The 21079-nt window shown below is 39.7% G+C and overlaps 1 protein-coding gene and 1 pseudogene across 4 annotated transcripts in view; one reads left to right on the top strand and one right to left on the bottom strand.

The window, feature by feature from the left end:
• PAK1 (p21 (RAC1) activated kinase 1) overlaps nucleotides 1-21079 on the bottom strand; it is a 158033-nt gene that overhangs the window by 66388 nt on the left and 70566 nt on the right. For 2 of the 4 annotated variants that reach the window (XM_086678391.1, XM_086678390.1), the window contains exon 2: nucleotides 3713-3920. In XM_086678391.1, coding sequence (XP_086534517.1) covers nucleotides 3713-3902 — 190 coding nt within the window. In that variant the 5' untranslated portion in view covers nucleotides 3903-3920. Of the gene's footprint in view, nucleotides 1-3712; nucleotides 3924-21079 lie in introns of all 4 variants that reach the window. The other 2 variants (XM_086678389.1, XM_025928974.2) reach the window with 1 other exon arrangement.
• Nucleotides 20291-21079, top strand: part of LOC112865760 (small ribosomal subunit protein eS10-like) — a 47600-nt pseudogene continuing 46811 nt past the window's right edge.

Genomic DNA, 21079 nt, shown 5'->3' on the forward strand with positions numbered 1-21079 from the left:
GTATGAGGGTTCCAATTTCTCCACATCCTTGTCAGCACTTGTTATTCTATAGTCATCCTAGTGGGTGTGAAATGACATCTCATTGTGGTTTTGATTTGCATTTCCCTGATGACTAATGATTTTGAGCATCTTTTCATGTGCTTATTGGCCATTTGTATATCTTCTTGGGAGAAATGTCTATTTGGATCCTTTACCCATTTTTTAATTGAGTTGTCTTTTTATTGTTAAGTTGTAATAGCTCTCCATATATGTATGATACAAGTCCCTCATCAGAAATATGATTTAAGAAAATTTTCTACCATTCTGTGAGTTATCTTTTAACTTTCCTGATGGTGTCCTTTGAAACACAAAAAATTTTAATTTTTATGGTATCTATGAGGCAGGAATCTTAGTTAGTCAGCAAGAACAATTCCAACTTTAATTTTAAAAGTCCTTTCTACTATATGTAGAAACTTGGGCCAAAGACCTACTTATTTATAGAATTCAAGAATTATTGTTGAACCCAAAAGACAAATAAGCCAGTTAAGAAATGGGCAGAAGACACGATTAGACACTTTTCCAAAGAAGACATCCAGACGGGTAACAGACACATGAAAAGATGCTCAATATCACTCATCATCAGGCAAATACAAATCAAAACCACAATGAGATACCACCTCACACCTGTCAGAATGGCTAAAATTAATGACACAGGAAACAACAGGTGTTGGCGAGGATGTGGAGAAAAGGGAACCCTCCTGGACTGTTGGTGGGAATGCAAACTGATGCAGCCACTCTGCAGAATAGTATGGAGGTTCCTCAAAAAATTAAAAATAGAACTACCCCATGAGCCAGCAATTCCACTCTTAGACACTTACCCAAAGGATACAAAGATTCCAAGGGATACATGCACCCTGATGTTTACAGCAGCATTATCAACAATAGCCAAACTATGGAGAGAGCCCAAATGTCCACTGACTGATGAATTGATAAAGAAGATGTGGTATATATACATTGTGGAATATTACTTGGCCATCAAAAAGAATGAAATCTTGCCATTTGCAATGACGTGGGTGGAGCCAGAATATATTATGCTAAGCAAAATAAGTCAATCAAAGAAAGACAAATCCCATATGATTTCATTCATATGTGGAATTTAAGAAACAAAACAGATGAGAATATGAGAAGACAGGGCAGGGAGAGAGGAAAGGGAAACAAATCACAAGAAACTCTTAATGACAGAGAACAAACTGAGGGTTGATGGAGAGAGGTGGGGAGGTGGGCTAGATGGGTGGTGGATACTAAGGAGGTTGCTAGTTGTGAAGAGCAGTGGGTACTATATGTAAATGATAAATCACTGAATTCTACTCCTGAACTCAATATTGCACTGTGTGTTAACTAAAATTTAAATAAAAAAATAAAGTTTTCAGCCACTGGGGGGAAAAAAAAAAGAACTATGGTTGTTAAAGCACAATGTTAAAAATAAGCATCCACCTAAATTGAGGGATACAAAGTGACTATATATGTGGGAGAAGATTCTAGGGCAGGGTAATACCACCTAGATCATAGCCCCTGTATCCTAGGAAGTTAACCACTACTACATAAATAAATTAGCCAGAAAATGAAAGCTAAGCAACTTACCCCTATCTCTTCTATCTAGGCCCCCAAAGGGCTCACAATGAAAGTGGAATAGAGGAAAGGGTAAACACACACAAAGACACAAGCCCCAAATACTCAATAATAATCCTCAATAGTTCTCATTTCAGTTATTCAAGAATCATTTCCTATACATAATATCACTGCCTATTAGACATCTCTATGTCAAGACATCTCAGATGCAAAGTGCCTAAAATTATCTTTTCACCTCAAATGCGATGTGTTTAAAGTCATCATCTTTCCTGCTCTCCAACTACAAACCTCCTGACTTGTTCCTCTTCCCGTGTTCCCTATTTGGTTAATAATACTATCATCTACCATCTTATACTGATCTATAGTTATGCAGTTATATTTTTCTGCAACGTAAGATATTTTCTGCAATTCACATTGTGCTTGTCATATTTGGCCTACTGCTTCAGAATCCCAATTCTGATTTTATCATATAGTCTAATGCCTCCCAGCTTCAATAAAGAAGTAAAGAGAAAGGGTACTAATTTTTGAGTACCTTCTGTGTGGAAGGTACTTAATTAGGAAATTTGCTGTAATCTTCACACAACAACCCTGTGAAATATTATCCCTATTTTAGAGATATGAAAATCCCAATGTTTCCTGCAGATAGGAAACTAAAAGTCAAAGGAGGTGACTCACATACCTAAGGTCAGAGAGCTGGTAAGTGATGAATACAGGATTTGAACCAGGTCCATCTAAATCAGAAGCTATGATAACTATTTATAAACAGAAAGCCAATTTTGTCAACACCCCACAAGAAAAGGACTTGCAAGCATGACTGAGAATTTTACCTCATATCAATAGCCACTTAAATAAACATTTGGGGAGTCAAACAAAAGTCATCTATCAATGTGGATACCCAAACCTCTATTTCATGATCTTCTTGTCCATAGGATCTCAGTGACTTTATGAGATACACTATTAAAATCCTGATTATTCTTCTAGAAGTTTTATCAGTAAAAAGAAAATGAGCCCACCTAGTATGACTTATCCTTAGCAAACTCATGCTGGGTCCTGCTTCCTTTTTTCAGCTATTACTTACCCTTCTTACGATATCTAATCTCCAAATCTATGTGAGATGGGGGCATACAAATAAATACGAGGCAATCAAGAATAAGAAAGACATTCCAAATGAAACTAGCTTGAGAAAAAAACATTTCTTGGAGCACCTGGTTGGCTCAGTCAGTTAAGCTTCCTACTTTGGCTCAGGTCATGGTTCACAGTTGGTGAGTTCGAGCCTTGTGTTAGGCTCTGGCACAGAGCCTGCTTCTGATCCTCTGTCTCCCTCTCTCTGTCCCTCCCCTACTCATGTTCTCTCTCTCTCTCTTTCTCTCTCTCTCTCAACATAAATAAATATTTACAAAAAAACATTTACAAATGAAGACATTCCAGTATTTCTTATATTTTGTGAGATCATAAAAGTTTAATCACTTACTTAAAAAATAAGTAAATATTTGGCGTTACATTGTCTAAACTTTGGTAACAGAATAATTATTTTCTTAGAATTTTGTTCAGATATAGTTAATAAAATATAAAAATAAGTCTATTTTCTATTTGACTTCAGCCACGTTAGGAAAGAAAGACAAAGGAAGTATTTAAGGGGAGAAAAGGCATTAAAGGAAAATTAAGTCAAGGAAAGGAGAGATCTTTTATCTAGGTTACAAAAAAAATTGTTTTAAGTATACAAATTGGAGGGTATTATGCTAAGTGAAATAAGTCAGGCAGAGAAAGACACATACCATATGTTTTCACTCATAGGTGGATCCTGAGAAACTTAATAGAAGACCAAGGGGGAGGGGAAAGGGAAAAAAAAAAGTTACAGAGAGGGAAGGAGGCAAACCATAAGAGACTCTTAAATACTGAGAACAAAGTGAGGGTTGAATGGCGGGAGGGGGAGGGGAAAGTGGGTGATGGGCATTGAGGAGGGCACCTGTTGGGATGAGCACTGGGTGTTGTATGGAAACCAATTTGACAATAAATTATATTTAATAAAATAAATAAATAAACAAAAAAAGCAAAAGAAAAATAAACAGAGTACACAAATGATGAGAAAAATGAAATACTGTACTTTTATCTCCAGGTAAGATGGATCGGTAAAATCGGTCCTTCTTTTTCTTCTCCTCTGGGTTTGGAGGCAGAGGTTTGGAACCGTGGTTTAGGGTTCCAGCATCTTTGCTGCCAGCTCCAATCATAGTGCTGGTGTTTCTCATCGGAGGGGCTGGAGGTTTGTCTTGAATGTCTAGGCCGTTATTTGACATCGTCACCACCACCAGCAGCTACTGGAATCAGAGAGAACAAAATAACTCTTTTATCATTTTCGTGCTAAAGGAAATATATATTAAAAATTTTTTTAAGTCCAAACTATACAACCCATCCTCCAGGGCCCAGCTCAAATCCTTCCACTGCACACCATAACTACTGCTGTCTGATTCAGTCAACAATACTCAAAGATGTAATACCTACTCTGTGCCAAGCACTGCTGAAAATTCACAAGGTTCTTGTTTTTCTCTAAGGCACTGGAGAGCACAGAGAACCACCATGATGTCATTTAAAAGGCAGAAATTTGGCCCAGCTAAAATATGAATCCCAAACTAAGTGTGAATCCCAGTGCCACTTACTAGCTTTAGAAGAATTTCTTAACCACTTGAGTTCCATTTATTCATTCATTAAATAAAACTGCTAACAGCATTCTACATAGTAACTCTTTGCCAACCTTTAATCCTGTAGCTTTAGGAAATCATGTTCCCTCTCTAGAATGGACTGTATCACTACATCAAAAGTCAGTAAAGCTGCCAATTTTGTTAATAGTTTTATTGGAACACAGTCATTCATTTACATATTGTCTATGGCATCTTTCACATTCCAAAGAGTTGAGTAGTTGCAATAGAGACTATATGCTCACAAACCTAAAATATTTATCCAGTTCTTTTCAGGAAAACTTTGTTGAAGGGGGAGTTCTAGCCCCCTTGGCCTAGATCATCTCTCCAGTAAATTTGACCTGGTTCTAAACACATGATGGCCAATGCAGTAACCATCCTGTCATATACGGTGTTGAATTTACTGCTAATCTCCAATGCTTCTGGTAAAGGGAAGGAATAAAATCTTTAAAGGGGAATTCCTATCAAGGTACCAATAGTTTTCATGAGGATAGGTGTTATTACCTTAAATAAGTAAGTGTCCTTGACAATGGACAGGCATGAATTTGTCCACAATTAATAAAGTCTCTCATTATTCTTCTAGGTTACAGTAGAAATTATATCTCTAACCATGACTACTTAGAATATACATTCTGAAGGGCACCTGGGTGGCTCAGTCAGTTGAGCGTCCAACTTTGGCTCAGGTTATGATCTCACAGCTCGTGAGTTCGAGCCCCACGTCAGGCTCTGTGCTGACAGCTCAGAGCCTGGAGCCTGCTTCTGCTTCTGTGTCTCCCTCTCTCTCTGCCCCTAACCCCTTCGCATTCTGTCTCTGTCTCTCTCAAAAATAAATAAACATTAAAAATATAAGTTCCGTGGAGTAAAATACAACAATGCTTTAGAGATGAACGTTTCTAATTAAAAAACAAACAAACAAACATAAACCAACATAATAATCATCACAAGCTTTTTAGGAATACAGATGCCCTGTTTTGATCCCCACAAATTGTGATTTAGTATGACTGGGTTATGGTCCAAATTCTGTAATTTTAAGACTTAGTGATCCCAATGCCAGCCAGATTTGAATACCACTGCTGTAGATGCCAATTACATAAATACTATGAACAAAATTGAATCTTTTTTACATTTTCTAATAAATGCAGAACTAAATGATCACCTGCATCCATTTTGTCTTTTAATTATTTCTCCACATGCCATCAGTGATCTAAAATACAGCACTCCTCTACTTTAAAATCCATCACAAAAGCTAAAGTTCCTTACAAACTAAGCCATAACACCCGGACGCAGCCTACATTCAAATTGTACCTTAGAAACCTCTATTCTCCTGATTTGCCAAGTAGTTTCTTACCCTCCTGCCAATGCTTCTTGTCAATGATTTCTCCCTCCTCTGACTGATAAAAATCTTACTCATCTTTCAGGGCCAAATTCAAGCTTTACCTCTTTGTGTAATTCATCCTCACCTACCTCTGGCAAACCAACTGCTCCTTACTTCTCTTTTTGAACAAAAGAAATCAAATAAGCAAGGACAATCTTATTAATCTATACTAACTCTCTGGGTAGTGTGCTTTTTATCCATTTGTTCCAGCTTCACTTTGCAGATTTGCCTTTGCTTTCCCTTCCAGCCCCAACTCAAGTCCCTCAGCTCCCCCAAAGAGAATTTCCACAGGCTCAGTTCTCAAGTGTACTTTCCTACTCTGGACTGCCATTTCCAAAATTACACTCCCCACAGCTACCTGATAGCCTAAGCAGGCCCTTCCTGCCTTTCTGGTCCTTCAGCCAACAGTTTCATTGAATGTAACTCCCTTTGAGGACTATAGCCCAAGATTATGCCAAGAAAGGCTTCATCACCCTTTTTGATACAGCGTTTTCTTCATTTCTCAGTTCTTTCACCATACTTGGGGAACTCTCAGGGGTAGCCCTCCATTTTCAAAATGATTCCAAATTATTAAAACCTAAAATCTGTTGTTGGAATACAATGCTTGAATCCTCTGTACCACATTCCAGCCTAGGTCACCCAGCCTATGCTTGAAAACTTCCAATTTTAGGAAATCTACAGTCTCAAAAGACAGCCTATTCTATCTTTGGTCACTTCATTTAGAGTTCTTACTTATATTAAGTTCTATCTATTTCACACTGCATTGCAATCATCTGTTTAGACATTTCCTCCCCATACACTCCCTCCTCTGCCAGACTTAGACTATGAACTCCTCAAGAACAAAGTTCAAGGATGCCTGGATGCTATGAACAAAAACTGTTCTGTCAGTTAAGCCTTGGACTCTTGGGACTCTTGATTTCAGTTGAGATGGAGCCCTGTGTCAGGCTCTACACTGACAGTGCAGAGCCTGCTTGGGATTCTCTCTTTCTGTCTCTCTTCACTCTTCCTTGCTTATGGGTGCACACACACTCTCTCTCAAAATAAGTTAGTAAACGTTAAAAAAAAAAGAAGAATAAAGTTCAGTCATATTTATTTCTCAATCCTCAACACCAGGTCTGGAACAGAATATTCAAAAAGAATGAAATCTTGCCATATGTAACAACATGGATGGAACTAGAGTGTATTATGCTAAGCGAAGTAAGTCAGTCAGATAAAGACAAATATCATATGATTTCACTCATATGTGGAATTTAATAAACAAAACAGATGAACATAGGGGTAGGGAAGGAAAAACAGGATAAAAACAGAGAGGGAGGCAAACCATAAGAGACTGTTAAATACAGAACAACCTAAAAGTTGCTAGAGGGGAGATGGGCAGGGGATGGGCTAGATAGGGGATGGGTTTTAAGGAGGGCACTTGTGATGGGCACTGGGTATTATACATAAGTGATGAATCACTGGGTTCTACTCCTGAAACCAATACTACACAGTATGTTAACTAACTTGAATTTAAATAAATTAATTTAAAAAAAAGAATACTCGGGGCGCCTGGGTGGCGCAGTCGGTTAAGCGTCCGACTTCAGCCAGGTCACGATCTCGCAGTCCGTGAGTTCGAGCCCCGCGTCGGGCTCTGGGCTGATGGCTCAGAGCCTGGAGCCTGTTTCCGATTCTGTGTCTCCCTCTCTCTCTCTGCCCCTCCCCCGTTCATGCTCTGTCTCTCTCTGTCCCAAAAATAAATAAACGTTGAAAAAAAAAAATTAAAAAAAAAAAAAAAAGAATACTCAATAGGGGCACCTGGGTGGCTCAGTCAGTTGAGCATCCGACTTCAGCTCAAGTCATGATCTCACGGTCCATGAGTTTGAGCCCTGCGTCAGGCTCTGTGCTGACAGCTCAGAGCCTGGAACCTGCTTCAGATTCTGTCTCCCTCTCTCTCTGCCCCTCCCCTACTCATGCTCTGTCTCTCTCTGTCTCAAAAATAAATTTTAAAAAAACATTCAAAAAAATTTTTTTAAATAAGAAGAATACTCAATAAAGATTTGTTGAACAAATGAACAAAGAGCAAGTAAACAAATAAATGAATAAATAAAAACTACTTCTATTTGTTAGTCCTAAATCTTAACTCACAGCTATTCCAAAAAGTCTATTGCTTCTTCCCCAGACTGAACTTTAGATACCTGAAAACATCTTTCAAAACCCCCCAAATCTATTTTCTCAATGCTAAACACTGTCAGTACCTTCAACTACACTCACAGAACACAATTTTATATCTTCCTGATCCTTCCCTCTGAACTTACTTGGAGTTAATGTTTCTATACTACTTTCCAGTTTCCCTGCAGCCCTCCAACCAGTCTTTTCCTATGGTTCCTCCACAAGTCTTTACTCTCTTTACACTTCATAGATCCCCTCACTGGTCATTTTGTCCATCTACATTCAGGACAATAACTGGCACATGTTTAAAACTATGCCATTTTAAACTTTTTTTTTTTTTTTTTTTTTTACAGGAAAACAAGTCCAAAACATCAATCCTGAGGGGAGAAAGGAAAAACATACTCAACTCTTAAATAAGGAGACCAAACACATCTTAAATCTTCTAACAGTCTGTGCAGGCCAAAGATCTGGGAGGATAACAAGCCCATGCCTTCTGACATGCTGCAGTATAAAGCTAGGTTCAAGGCCAACATTTAGAATGATCATTCAGATGGCACCCTTCTACCCATCCTAGAGAACAAACTGGTAATACAGAGAGGGGGAAAGATAGACTGACCACATTTTACCAATACCCCAGAGGCTTAGGGAGCCTAATAATTTATGAGAAACTAATTATACTGAAGTATTATGAATCAACTGAATGGCTCTACCATACATGCAGGATCACTGTGAGGTTTCAAAAAGGCCATTGGTAGGACAATATAATAAAAAGATGACTGGAGGCTAAAATCAAGAGACCTGGATTTAAGTCCTGGCTCTGCTACTTACTAGCTACAATTCTAATAAAAGTCCCTTCACCTATGAGGGGCAATCTGTTGTTTCCCACTATGTAGTCACTAGACAGATACTGGTCAAGAAGGCAACCAAGGAAGGGAAGTGATTTGATGTCTCCTTTGCCATAAAAAGCATAAAGACATCGTGCTTGGGCAGAAAGAAGGGGAAGAAAACACTTTTCAAGTAGCCACTATATGTGTAAGGTACTGTACATACTAGATGAAACTGGACAGGGACTGAGGGAAGAAGTCACTATATGTGTAAGGTACTTTACATACTAGATGAAACTGGACAGGGACTGAGGGAAGAAGTGTGCACACCAACCGCTACTTCCTTCCACTTTATCACATCTGGATGCCACAGCCACAGTATAAAGAGCCAAGATACACATAACATCAAAGCCAGAAGCAACATTAGAAGCCACCTAATCTGACCCTCTCATATAACAGATAGGAACACTGAGGTCCAAAACACAGAATGAAATTGCTTAAGATCGCACAGCAATTTAAAGGTGGGGGTTCCAATGTTTTCAGACTCTGTCAAACAATTTTCCAAATATACCTGACGTAACTGTAGCACCTTTGTAACTTTTCTTTTTTTTTTTAAATATGTTTGGTTGGTTTGAGAGAGAGAGAAAGAGACAGACAGCACACAAGCAGAAGAGGGAGAGAGTGAGAATCCCAAGCAGACTCCAAACTCACAGGCTCCACACTCAACAGACTGAGCCACCCAGGCGCCCTGCCCCTTCGTACCTTTTCTGACCTGAATTCTGCTACTCTTGATTTAGGTAAGTCAAATCTAGCCAATGGCAAATATACAACAATATAAACATGTTTGGGCTGGATGTGATTGATATTTACTAATGTCTTCCATGAGGCTAAGCATGTGAAAGTTATGGACACCTTTTGCGATCACTGCAGATTCTTCATTTAAGTACAATTCAAATCAATAAATTTTTACTGAGTACTTACATATAAGCTGCCATGTTGGAAACCAGGGACACAGAGATAAATAAAGGAATATGATCTAACTCTAGAGGTTCTCACAGTCTAGTAAGCAAGATAGGCAGGATCTAGAAAACCACAATGCCAGGCCACTTGTGAATAGTGCTGTAAGAGCAGGATAAGCAGTAAAATGTCAGAAGACACAAAAAGGAAAGACTATATTGAATTTAGGTGATCAGCAAGGCTTCATAGAAGAGGTGATGTTAAAAGGAGGGGCTTAAAGAATAAACAGGTCAGACTGGTGGTCTTTGACTCTGGATTATTAGAACCCCCTATGAGCTTTTAAAAGCACCAGCCAAAGTACTTAGGGGGAAGTACACTAATATTTGCAATTTACTTTGAAATGCATTTAAAAAAATAAGATGGATTAATGAATGAACACAGGGATGTGATATACTTGTCCATATATAACTTATAATGAATGTGATAAAGCAAATACTTGAAAATGTTAATGGTAGAAGAATCTAGGTGGTGGGTATACATGTATTCACTGTAAAATTCTTCCAACTTTGCTGTACTTTTGGAATTTCTCCAAATAAAAAGTTGGGGGGATGGATACTAATGCTGAGCTCTGATTTAACTGGTATAAAATAGACCCAGGCATTGGTATAGTACCAGAACCAAACAAAACAGTCAATAAATAAATGGATGATTTTGACAGAGAATGATAATGGCAAGTGCATCCCAGACCACAGGAATAGCAACCGTGAGAGTACACTGTGATAGAACACAACATGAAAATGAAAAAGTAGGACACAGTGATCACAGAGAGCCTTTTATGTTCTGTAACACATACAGCACTGGTCAGAAAAATGGTCCCTTCTAAGCAGTTCTAGATCCATGCAATGAATGTTCCGTGTTAAAAATAAAAGATGACACTTGATTTAAAAAGGCTGTGGAGAGATGACAATGAAAAAAGAGGTGTTGCCTGGAGGAGGGGACCAGCTGCCATCTGTCTGCACAGAGGACTCTGCGCTGACTTGAGCTCACACAATGGGACTTGGAGTTTAGAAGAGTCCTCTAAACTGCCTAACACGGTTGCTAAAATTCTAAAAACCAGTGTCCCTGCAAAACCTCTTGAACTAACCATCTTTGCAAATAGGATTTCAGCCATCATTTGACACTGACAGTTTAATAACCACTAACATTCTAAAACACTTTGGAGTTTACAGAAAACATGGAAATCCATTTGGTTGGTATCATTTTTCTCATTCATTCATGCAAATATTTATTCATCACCTACTGTCTGCCAGGCTGTGCTAGGTGCTGGAGATAAAACAGTGAACAAGTCAGAAGAAGCAAAATGTCAGAGATGGTGCCAGTCACCCAGAGCCAACAGAGGCGGGGATCTGAAATGTAGTCTGTGTGACCAGAGGACCACCTCTTTTTCAACTACACCACATGTCACTGTTCACTCTAAAAGCAAAGGAATGGGCTAGATAACCTCTAATAATCCCTCAGGCCATTATTTAAAATGAAAGAAAGAAAGGAAGAAGAGAAAATAAAACCTATTCCATATATTAACCACATCTGTCAGTCAACAACTCAAAGCAGCTGAGACTGGCATGACCAACACTCCACCCAGAACTGGGGAGTACTGCATGCCCTTGACACCTGGTTATGAGAATCTGATCTTTAATTAAATTGTGCCAGGAGGCTTTCTTTGGCAGGAGCCTGGAATGCTGCAGTCTTGAATTTGCTGAGGGATGTCCTTCTGACACGTCAAAGGCACTCCCGCTATGCAGCCTCCAGCCACTTGTTCTGGTTTAGCAACAAGAAAGCAACTGCTGAAGTAGCAGAGAGGAAAACTGTGGAGGCTGTTTCTGGGCTGTTAGGAAAGCTACTTTAATTTCTGACCCTCAGTTTCCTCTTATGTAAAATACACATAAGACTATGTACTTTATACAGGTATGAGAACTTAAAAAGCATATATAGAGAGAAGCACCTAGCATGCTGCCTGGCACAAAATAGATGTCCAATAAATACCCGTTCTTATCCCCCATTCATCTTTCTAGTTTCATCTCTATTATTCCCTAAACTTGTTCATTCCAACTCAATATTCTTTCATGCCCCTGCCTTTGCCCACACTGTTCTCTCTGCCTAAATGTCCCAACTTGTCTGCCAAGCAAACTCCTACTCATTCTTCAAGACCCAGCTTGATTCACTTTCTCTATGAAACCTTCATAGAAACCCCCCTACTTCTATCCTTTCCCCAAAATTTAATAGCATTTTATACATACATTTATACATGCAGCATTTATACATTTATACATGCAGCAGTTTCCATATAATCATAATAACCTCACCAGACTATGAACAAGCCGAAGGACAAAACTGAGTCTGATTAATCTCTATTCTCCAAGTCCCACCCAGCACAAACCTGGCACACATGAGGTAACTAGCAAAGGTTCACAGTCTAAGGCTGCCTTGTTTACAAGAAAAAAACATAGAAGCTAGAAGGATCATGAAAAATCAGCCAGTTCCAAACCTTTATTTTATAGCTGGGAACCTGAAACCCATAGGGGTATGAAATTTACCTAAGATCACTCAATGAAATAATGAGGACATGATGAGCCTCTGATTATTCTGATTCTCTTAAAAACACTCTCTTTCTACACTAATTATAGTTTGAGACAAAATGAACAAAGGACTATACCTGGAATCAGAGAGGTATGAGACGCAGCAAAATGAAATGGAAAAGACAGAGAGATTTGGAGTCACAGACTTAAGGCAGCCATGTACCTTCACCCTTCCCTCCTCTCACCAATCAGATCTACATATCTTCCTCACTTCTACCACCTGTGCAGATAGCCACTAGAGTTACCTGCAGAAACTAGTACCAAAGGTCTGATACTTCTCCCTACCATCTTGGGAAATTCCTGACCTGCAGTTCCAGTTAAGCTATTCTCAACAGTTAAGGATAAGCTTCAAACCATCAGACTTCACAATGGATGCCCTGAACTAAGAAAATCATCGCTGAAACCTGAGGCCCATACAATCTGAGAGCTGAAAGGAACCTATATGGCCATCTGGTTCAACCACCCAAGGAACAATGAAATCTACTCAGCTGCCTCTTACATGGATGACCTTCTAGTCAATCTCTGCCTAAACATATCTTGTGATTTCCCACACTGCCACATGCTGCCTCAAAGGAACATTTTCTCTTGGAAGTGTTAAGAACCACAGCTTAAAAGTGGACTGCCCTCTCTCCTCTAAAAGATAATCAGGACTAAGTCAATCAACCTTCCAGTGTCCATTTACTTCAGTCATCCTCAATCACCCAAAATCTTGTCCCCTACCTTTTCTGTATGCCCTCTAATCTCATCAAATTCCTCACCCCCTCCTAATTCTGGATCCCTTTCACTATTTCCTCTGTATCTTCCCATTTGTCATGGGCTAACTCCCCTTGCCTCCTTTTCTTAAAAGAAACCTGGCTATCACCTAAAAAAAGAGACTTCAGCAGCCCTCTCAATTGGGAGCTATTTTCTCTCTCATACCCAATGTATCAGTGTTGTCCTTAACTTTTCAGAGCTATTTCCAAACAATTCCTTTCTCCTTGTAAAAACTTCTTTCCTTTGAGCAGCCTCCACTGGTTGCTATCACACTTCCGTCCTGGCTAATACTCACTTCCTGGTCACCTCACTCAAAGGCTTTAGTTCCTTCATCAGTCTTCTTCTGTACCCCTCTAGTTATCATTCTAGGTGACTTTTACAGCCACAATGATAACCATTCCAACACTCTGGCCATTTCAATTGCAGACCTCCAGTCCAAGCTGGCCAATACTCCCATGATCACACCCTAGACCTTATCACCAAAATGTGCATCAACTCCAATATCTGGAATGAATCATATATACTCTAACACAATCTCCAAGCCATGCAGCTCACTTGCTCAAGAAGTTCTACTACAATTCCTAGACTTTCTATTGAGCTCTAATCCACTATCCATTAGTACCTCCAGCCTTCACTTCTCTTTTTTCTTAATTACAGTCCATAAAAATCACTCAAACATCAAAACCCATCAGTCCTCTAAAACTCAACAACAAAAATCCTAACAACTCAATTCAAAAGTGGGCAAAGGATCTGAATAGACATTAAAAAAAAAAAAAAAAAGATATGTGAATGGCCAATAAGCACATGAAAAAATGTTCAACATCACTAATCATCAGGAAAATGCAAGTCAAAACTACAATGAGATAATACCTTGCATCATTAGGATGGCTACTATCAAAAAAAGAGAAACCAACAAGTATTGGTGAGGATGTTGAGAAATTATAACGCTTGCTCACTGCTGGTGGGAATGTAAGATGGTACAGCCACTATGGAAAATAGCGTAGTGGTTCCTCAAAAAATTAAAAATAGAATTACCATATGATCCAGCAATTCCACTTCTGGGTATATACACACACACACACACACACACACACACACACACAAATGGGGTCTCAAAGAGACATTTGCACACCTGTGTCCATAACAGTATTATTCACAATAGCTAAAATGTAGAAGCAATACAAGGATCCATTGGCAGATGAATAGATAAGCAAAATGTAGTATACACACACACTCAAATATTATTCAGGGGAGGACAGAAATTCTGTAACATGCTACAACATGGATGAACCTTGAGAACACTATGCTAAGTTAAATAAGTCAATCACAAAAAGACAAATACTATATGATTCCAATAATATGAGATCTTTAGAGTAGTCAAAATCATAAAGATAAAAAATATGATGGTGGCTGCCAGAAGCTGGTGGGAGGCGAAACGGAGAGTTACTGTTTAACAGGCCGAGTTTCAGTTTTATAAAATAAAAAGAGTTCTAGGATGAATGCTGGTGATGGTTGCATAATAATGTGAATGTATTTAATGCCACTGACCTATACACTTAAAAATAGTATGGTAAGTTTTATGTTATATACATTTTACCACAATAAAAAAAAAAGGAAAAAGTAAGGGGAATTAGAATTTACTAAATACGCTACAATGTGCTCAAAGTTCACAATGGTATCACAGTCATATTACCATAGGAGCCTGTTAACACTGGGGTAGAGGCCAATGAACTGAGACTTAAGATATTAATTACAGGGGGCGCCTGGGTGGCTCAGTCAGTTGAGCATCCAACTCTTGATTTCAGCTCAGGTCACGATCTCATGGTGAGACATGAGATCAAACCCTGCCTCGGGCTCTGTGCTGGCTGAGGAGCCTGCTTAATTAAGATTCTCTCTCCCCCATTTGTGCATGCATGTTTTCTCTCTCTCAAAAAAAGATATTAATTACAGGCAAATGATGACTGGTTCTAAGTAAAATCTGTAGGACAATAAGACAGCTTATAACAGGCTTTCACTGTACATACACACTTTAAATAAATCTGATCAATCTAAACAAATCTGATTAAAACACACACATGACACACAGAAAACAAAACAATCAATCCCTTTGCCTCCTCTCCCTTTCCAAAATTCAACTGGAAAAATCTCAGCTTTGGCATACCTGAACTCCCTCCCAAATGTCTCTATACTGAAGCAGTTGAATGTCCTAGAGAACATTGCCTGATTGACTGCTTTCACTTGAAAATTATGAATACCTCCCTACATATGATTACCTTGCCTCAAATAAGCACTCAATTGGGCTTCCCACTCACCCCTTCCCCTTTGCTGATGAACCCACCTTCTGTGAGAAAATAGAAATCTTTGCAGGAGAATTCCATCTTCCCACTCCCAAATCTATGTGCCTGTCTGCCCCTGCATCACCCAGTTACAATGAAGGAAGTGTTCCTACTCCCATCAAAAGCCATTCTCTCTTTTCCCTCTACTCTTTTACTTGCACTCCCTCTCACCTGGAATGATCTCTTTCAGCTACATTAAACAACCAATCAATTAATCAGTCTCTCTCCCCCACTCCCTCTCTTTTTTAGATATATTCAGTCATTCAACAAATATTTATCAAGCATCTACATTATCCCAGTACTACTCTAGCTGAATAAGACAAAGTCCCTGTGTTTGTGGATTCTATGAACTAGTAAAAGAAGCAGACAAAGAAATAAGCAAATAAATATGCAATGTCAAATCCATAATGGAAATTAAAGAGTAATACATGTGAATATGGAGAGGAACAGGGATGGGTGGTATGTAAGACGAGATGATCAGGAGAGGCTTCTCTGAGGAAGAGACACTTAAGACCTGAATAAATGAGACAACTAATCTTAGTAATACCTGGAAGCATTTTAAGCAGAGGGAGCAGTAAGTACAAATGTCCTAGATGAGACTATTTGGGGGCATGTAGGGCAGCAAAAAGGACAGCAAGACAAAAGTTTACTGAACAAGGAAAAGCATGGCAGAAAACTAAGATTAGAGACATAGCCAGGGGCCAGATTATGTAGGACTTTACAGTCCTGCAAACAGTAAGTTTGAATTCTGTATCAAGCATGAGAAGATACTAACGAGTTTTGAGTAGTGTTCTGATTTATGTTTAAACCACTCTGGTTGCAGAGAACAGACTGCAGGGGAGCAAAGGAAAAGTAAAGAGACCATTAAGAAATTATTATAATAGTCCAGGTAGAAACTGATGATGCCTTAATGGATTGCAGTCGGTATACAGCAGTATAAGCAAAGATAGATATTTTGAAGGTGGAGCCAAATGGTTTATTTAGAGATTGGATGTGAGAAAAAAGGAAAAATCAAGATGATCTCTAAATTTTTGGCCTGTTCTGAGAATACTGAGTGAATATAAACATGTTATAGTGTCTCCCATTCAAAGACACCAACATCTTCCTCAAAACATCATACATTTCTTGTTGCCCTTCATAGCACAGCTTCTCAAAAGAATTGTCTATTTATACTATCTCCACTTCCTCCTCTTCTATTTGCCAAGTAATATTCTACTATTGCACCAAAAGTAGTCAAGATTACCAATCATCTCCATGTTGCCAAATCAAATGGTTACTATTCTGTCTTGACCTTACTCAATATCTCTGCAGCATTCACCTGCTTCTCCTTCTTTTTGTGTACTCCTATCTCCTTTGCAGACTCTTCCTAGCTATCCTCGACATGTCCAAGGTTAGAAACCTCCTTTCTTCATATGTTACATTCTCATCTAGATGATCTCATCTAGATGTATGGCATACATGTATCTCTATGTATGGCTTTACATATTACCTATATGTTGATGTTATCCAAGTTTCTATCTTTAGCCCAAAAGCTCTCTTTCAGATTAGTAACCATCTGTTAGACAATTCCACCTGTATTTCTCATAAGTACCTAAACCTAACATGAATAAATGAAACTCTTGGTATTCACAGCATCTATGATAAATTTTAATTGTATTTGCTTATTTATTATACATCTCCATCAATAAACAGAAAGCTTCACAAAGGAGCAACTAAGTCTTTTGTGTTTACTAATATATACTTAGCAACTAAATAGGGCTCAGCAAAAGTAGACACCAAGATTTACTAGAGCCTGTCTCTACCCTCCAAATAGTCACATACTAATAGGATAGGCAGATACATAAACCGCAATGACAGTATGACATGACATGGTAAGTGCCACTGTCAGTAGTGAGAGGAAGAACATGAGTGCTTCATGAATCCCAAAGAAGGGCCCTTAATAGCCTTGGAGTCAAGGAAGGCTTTTTTTTTAATATGAAATTTATTGTCAAATTGGTTTCCATACAACACCCAGTGCTCATCCCAACAGGTGCCCAAGGAAGGCTTTCTTAAGAAGACAACTTAAGAGTTTATTTTTGCAAGCATAGTTATTCAGTGCCTACTATACACTTTTTTCTTTTTTATATAATTATGTTCAAGCTTTATAGTAACTCTTCAAGGTAGGTATAAATATATTCAATTTTATATATGAAGCTTAGAGAGATTAAAAACCAAGTAGTTAGTAGGTAGTGGAACCAAAATTTGAACTGAGGTCAGTCTGCTTTTCAATCCCCCCACCTTCCTTTCTTTCTTTTCTTTACTCTTCCTTTTTTTTTTTTTCCTGTATCACAAGGCATCACCAAAAATAATATATTTTATACTTGCCACCTACTATTTGTTTGACATAAAAGAAATCACTATACCTCTTGACTTCAGTTTTTAGCATGGGGTTCAATTACCAGTCAGTCTCTAAATCCTCCTCATTCTAACTCCCTCCTTTTCCTTTGTTATTAAAGATTGAGACTCATGGCACCTGGGTAGCTCAGTAGGTTACCGTTACTTGTCAGACTCTTGATTTCGGCTCAGATCATAATCTCACAATTCGTGTGAGATTGAGCCCCGCATCAGGCTCTGTGCAGACAGCCTGGGATTCTCTCCCTCTCTCTCTGCTGTTCCCCTACTCGTGCTAGCTCTCTCTCTCTCTCAAAATAAATAAATAACCTTAAAAAAAAAGATTGAGGGGTGCCTGGGTGGCTCAGTTGGTTAAGCACCCGACTTTGGCTCAGGTCATGATCTTGCGGTTCACGAGTTCAAGCCCTGTGCCCATCTCTGTGCTGACAACTCAGAGCTTGGAGCCTGCTTTCTGTGTCTCCCTCTCTCTCTGCCCATCCCCTGCTCATCCTCTCTCATTCATTCTCTCTCTCTCTCTCTCTCTCTCCCTCCCTCCCTCTCAAAAATAAATAAAACATTAAAAAAAAAAAAAAGATTGAGGCTCAGTTGTTTTTTTTTTTAAATTTTTTTTTTTTTTTTTAACGTTTATTTATTTTTGGGACAGAGAGAGACAGAGCATGAACGGGCGAGGGGCAGAGAGAGAGGGAGACACAGAATCGGAAACAGGCTCCAGGCTCTGAGCCATTAGCCCAGAGCCCGACGCGGGGCTCGAACTCACGGACCGTGAGATCATGACCTGGTTGAAGTCGGACGCTTAACCGACTGCGCCACCCAGGCGCCCCAAGGCTCAGTTTTAAAATAGTCAGTGAGCAACCCTAGGCATTTCTTTCATGCTATAGCATCTAAGCATTTTTCATGGTGAAAATACATTCACAAATAACCACAGTAACATCTGTAGATCAGTTCACAGTTTACAAATTAGTTTCACACATTCATTATTTCATTTGATCTTCACCAACCCCATGAGGTGTTAAATCCCTATTTTACAGAGGCCAATGGAAGTGAAATGCCTAGCCTAGCTCTATCAGGTCTCTGGCCTCTAAAGCCCACCAGAAATTGAATTTAAGAAAATAGAGGGGTGCGAAAGGGGTGAAGACAGCAAATGACTCATAGAGGAAGCTTACCCAAGTGGCCTAGAGCCAGAAGAAATTAACAGGGACCATGTCAGTTTCCCTTCCAAGGTAATGAGCGTTTGGCCATGGCACAGTGACCTACCACGTGGAACTGCTCTGTTTTCATTTCAGTAGTACCTTGAGTCCAGCCCCAGAAAAGAAAATGTAAGAACACTCTTTGTACACTGCATACACAGGGTCTGAAGACAACATGGCATAAAAGAACAGATACCACCTTTAGAGAAGACTTGAATTTAGGTCCAATCTCTGCCACTGACTTGCTGAATAAAAAGTTCCCTCCCTCTGTGTTATCAGAGCCCCTTGTGCTTCTGTCACATATACTTATCACATGAGGTTATAGACACCCATACTCCTTGACCTGCAATGGAAGGTAGCAACTTAGTCCAATTTCCATCTTTGTATCCCCAGCACCTGGCACCACAACTAACACTGAATAGATGATCCAGAGAATGTGTGATGATAGATGTCATGTTCAAAGTTTTTTGTATACATATGCATTCCACATTATAGTCTACCCAGGGAGTGCCAGGAAAATAGCAACCTTGTCTTCTTATCTCTGCTTCCTCTCTCACCTTTCCTACTTTGAGGACACTGCTCAAGAAGAGTTTGTTGAGGAGAAACAAGACAGTCCAAAAAGCCGGCCTTCGGAGGGAAAGAAATTAAACTATATGGTCCTCTTTCCCAGACTATAGTCTTTCCCACCATACCTACCTCAACCCCCAAATAACCCCTAACTTTTCCAGTCCACCTTCTTCTTCAAAAGACCATTGTTCTTCTCTCCAGTACCCCACCCTCCTCCCTCTACCCCATCCCTGCTATCCCCTCTTCTTCCCTTGGCTCACAAGTCCACCTCTTTTCCTCCAGGTCAACAATGAAAGCTGCCACAGAGCCTTTCTTCCTCTCCCAGTCACTTGTCTCACAAAAGAGAGTCTGGGCCCAGCCTTACTGGACACCTTGCTCTACTCCCACTCTAGTCTTCAAGCTGTCCATTTTCCATCTTGCTTACTCCCTATGCTGCCCCCTCCCCTCTGGGAAGGAGGTAGGGGTCAAATCCTGGAAGAAAGATTGCTTATTGGCAAACCCAAAGCAAGGCACAGATGAAGTAAGGAGAGAGACTGGCACAGAATTTGTAGATGAAAGCTCAAAGTAAGGGAATTAGGTAGGAAACGGAGAGCATTTGGAGCTCAAACACCACAAAAAGGTCCATACAAACCAGTAGGTTTATCAATAATGAGAAAGTTTAACCAACAGTTCTAAAAGGAAAAGAGAAGAAAGCCTAACCAAGAAGAGAAGGACCCAAGAGAGGGAAGTATGAGGAGAGCAAGAAGAAGAAAGAAAATGGAGGGCAGGAGAAAAAACAGGGGAAGGAAAAATGAACAGGAGTAGGAAATAGAAAAATGGGGCGAGGAAGACAAGGAGGCAGTGTCACAGAAAAACTGGGGGGAGGTAGGGGATCAAAATCATCCAGGTAAGTTAGTATCAGGCCTAGTGTTTCTTGGTCCCAGATGATTAAGAAGGAAAGAATTATACAGAGTAAGACATTGCACAGCCCCCAAGGTCTGTCATTAACTAGGCTGAGTAAGGAGGGGGCTCCAGAAAAGATAGCCTAGTTTATTTTTTTTTTAACATTTTATTTTATTTTTTTAGAGAGAATGAGAGAGAGCATGCAAGCAAGCTGGGGAGAGGGATAGAGGGAGAGAGAGAATCTCAAGCAGGCTCCAGGCTCAGCACTGAGCCCCATGCGGAGCTCGATTCCATGACCCTGGGATCACAACCTGAGCTGAAATCAAGAGTCAGACACTCCACTGACTGAGCCACCTAGGCACCCCGAAGATAGCCTACTTTAAAGCAGCTTTACACTCAAGTATCAAATCTCTGGCCAGTTCACAGAAAAACCATTAACATGCCTTGACCTGTTTCTTTCCAACCCCACCTCCCTACATCCAACATACCTACACTCAACACTAAAATAATCAGCCTCTGCCTTGCCCATGAAGTCTCTGGGTCCTCAGCAGACCAGCAAGATGTCACCCAAAAGGCTGGCTGGAGGACAGGATACAAAGGCCTGCTCTCAAGTTCCCCTGTCTTCTACAGGATTGAAGGGGACATCTCTGCAGCCCATTCTAGGGTTTAACCAGCTTACTTTTCCAAAAGGCAGTTACATCTAGGAAAGCCAGAGTTACAAA

The sequence above is a fragment of the Puma concolor genome, chromosome D1 (assembly GCF_028749965.1).
Source record: "Puma concolor isolate L17-30 chromosome D1, mPumCon1.1.hap2, whole genome shotgun sequence".
Classification (NCBI taxonomy): Eukaryota; Metazoa; Chordata; class Mammalia; order Carnivora; family Felidae; genus Puma; species Puma concolor.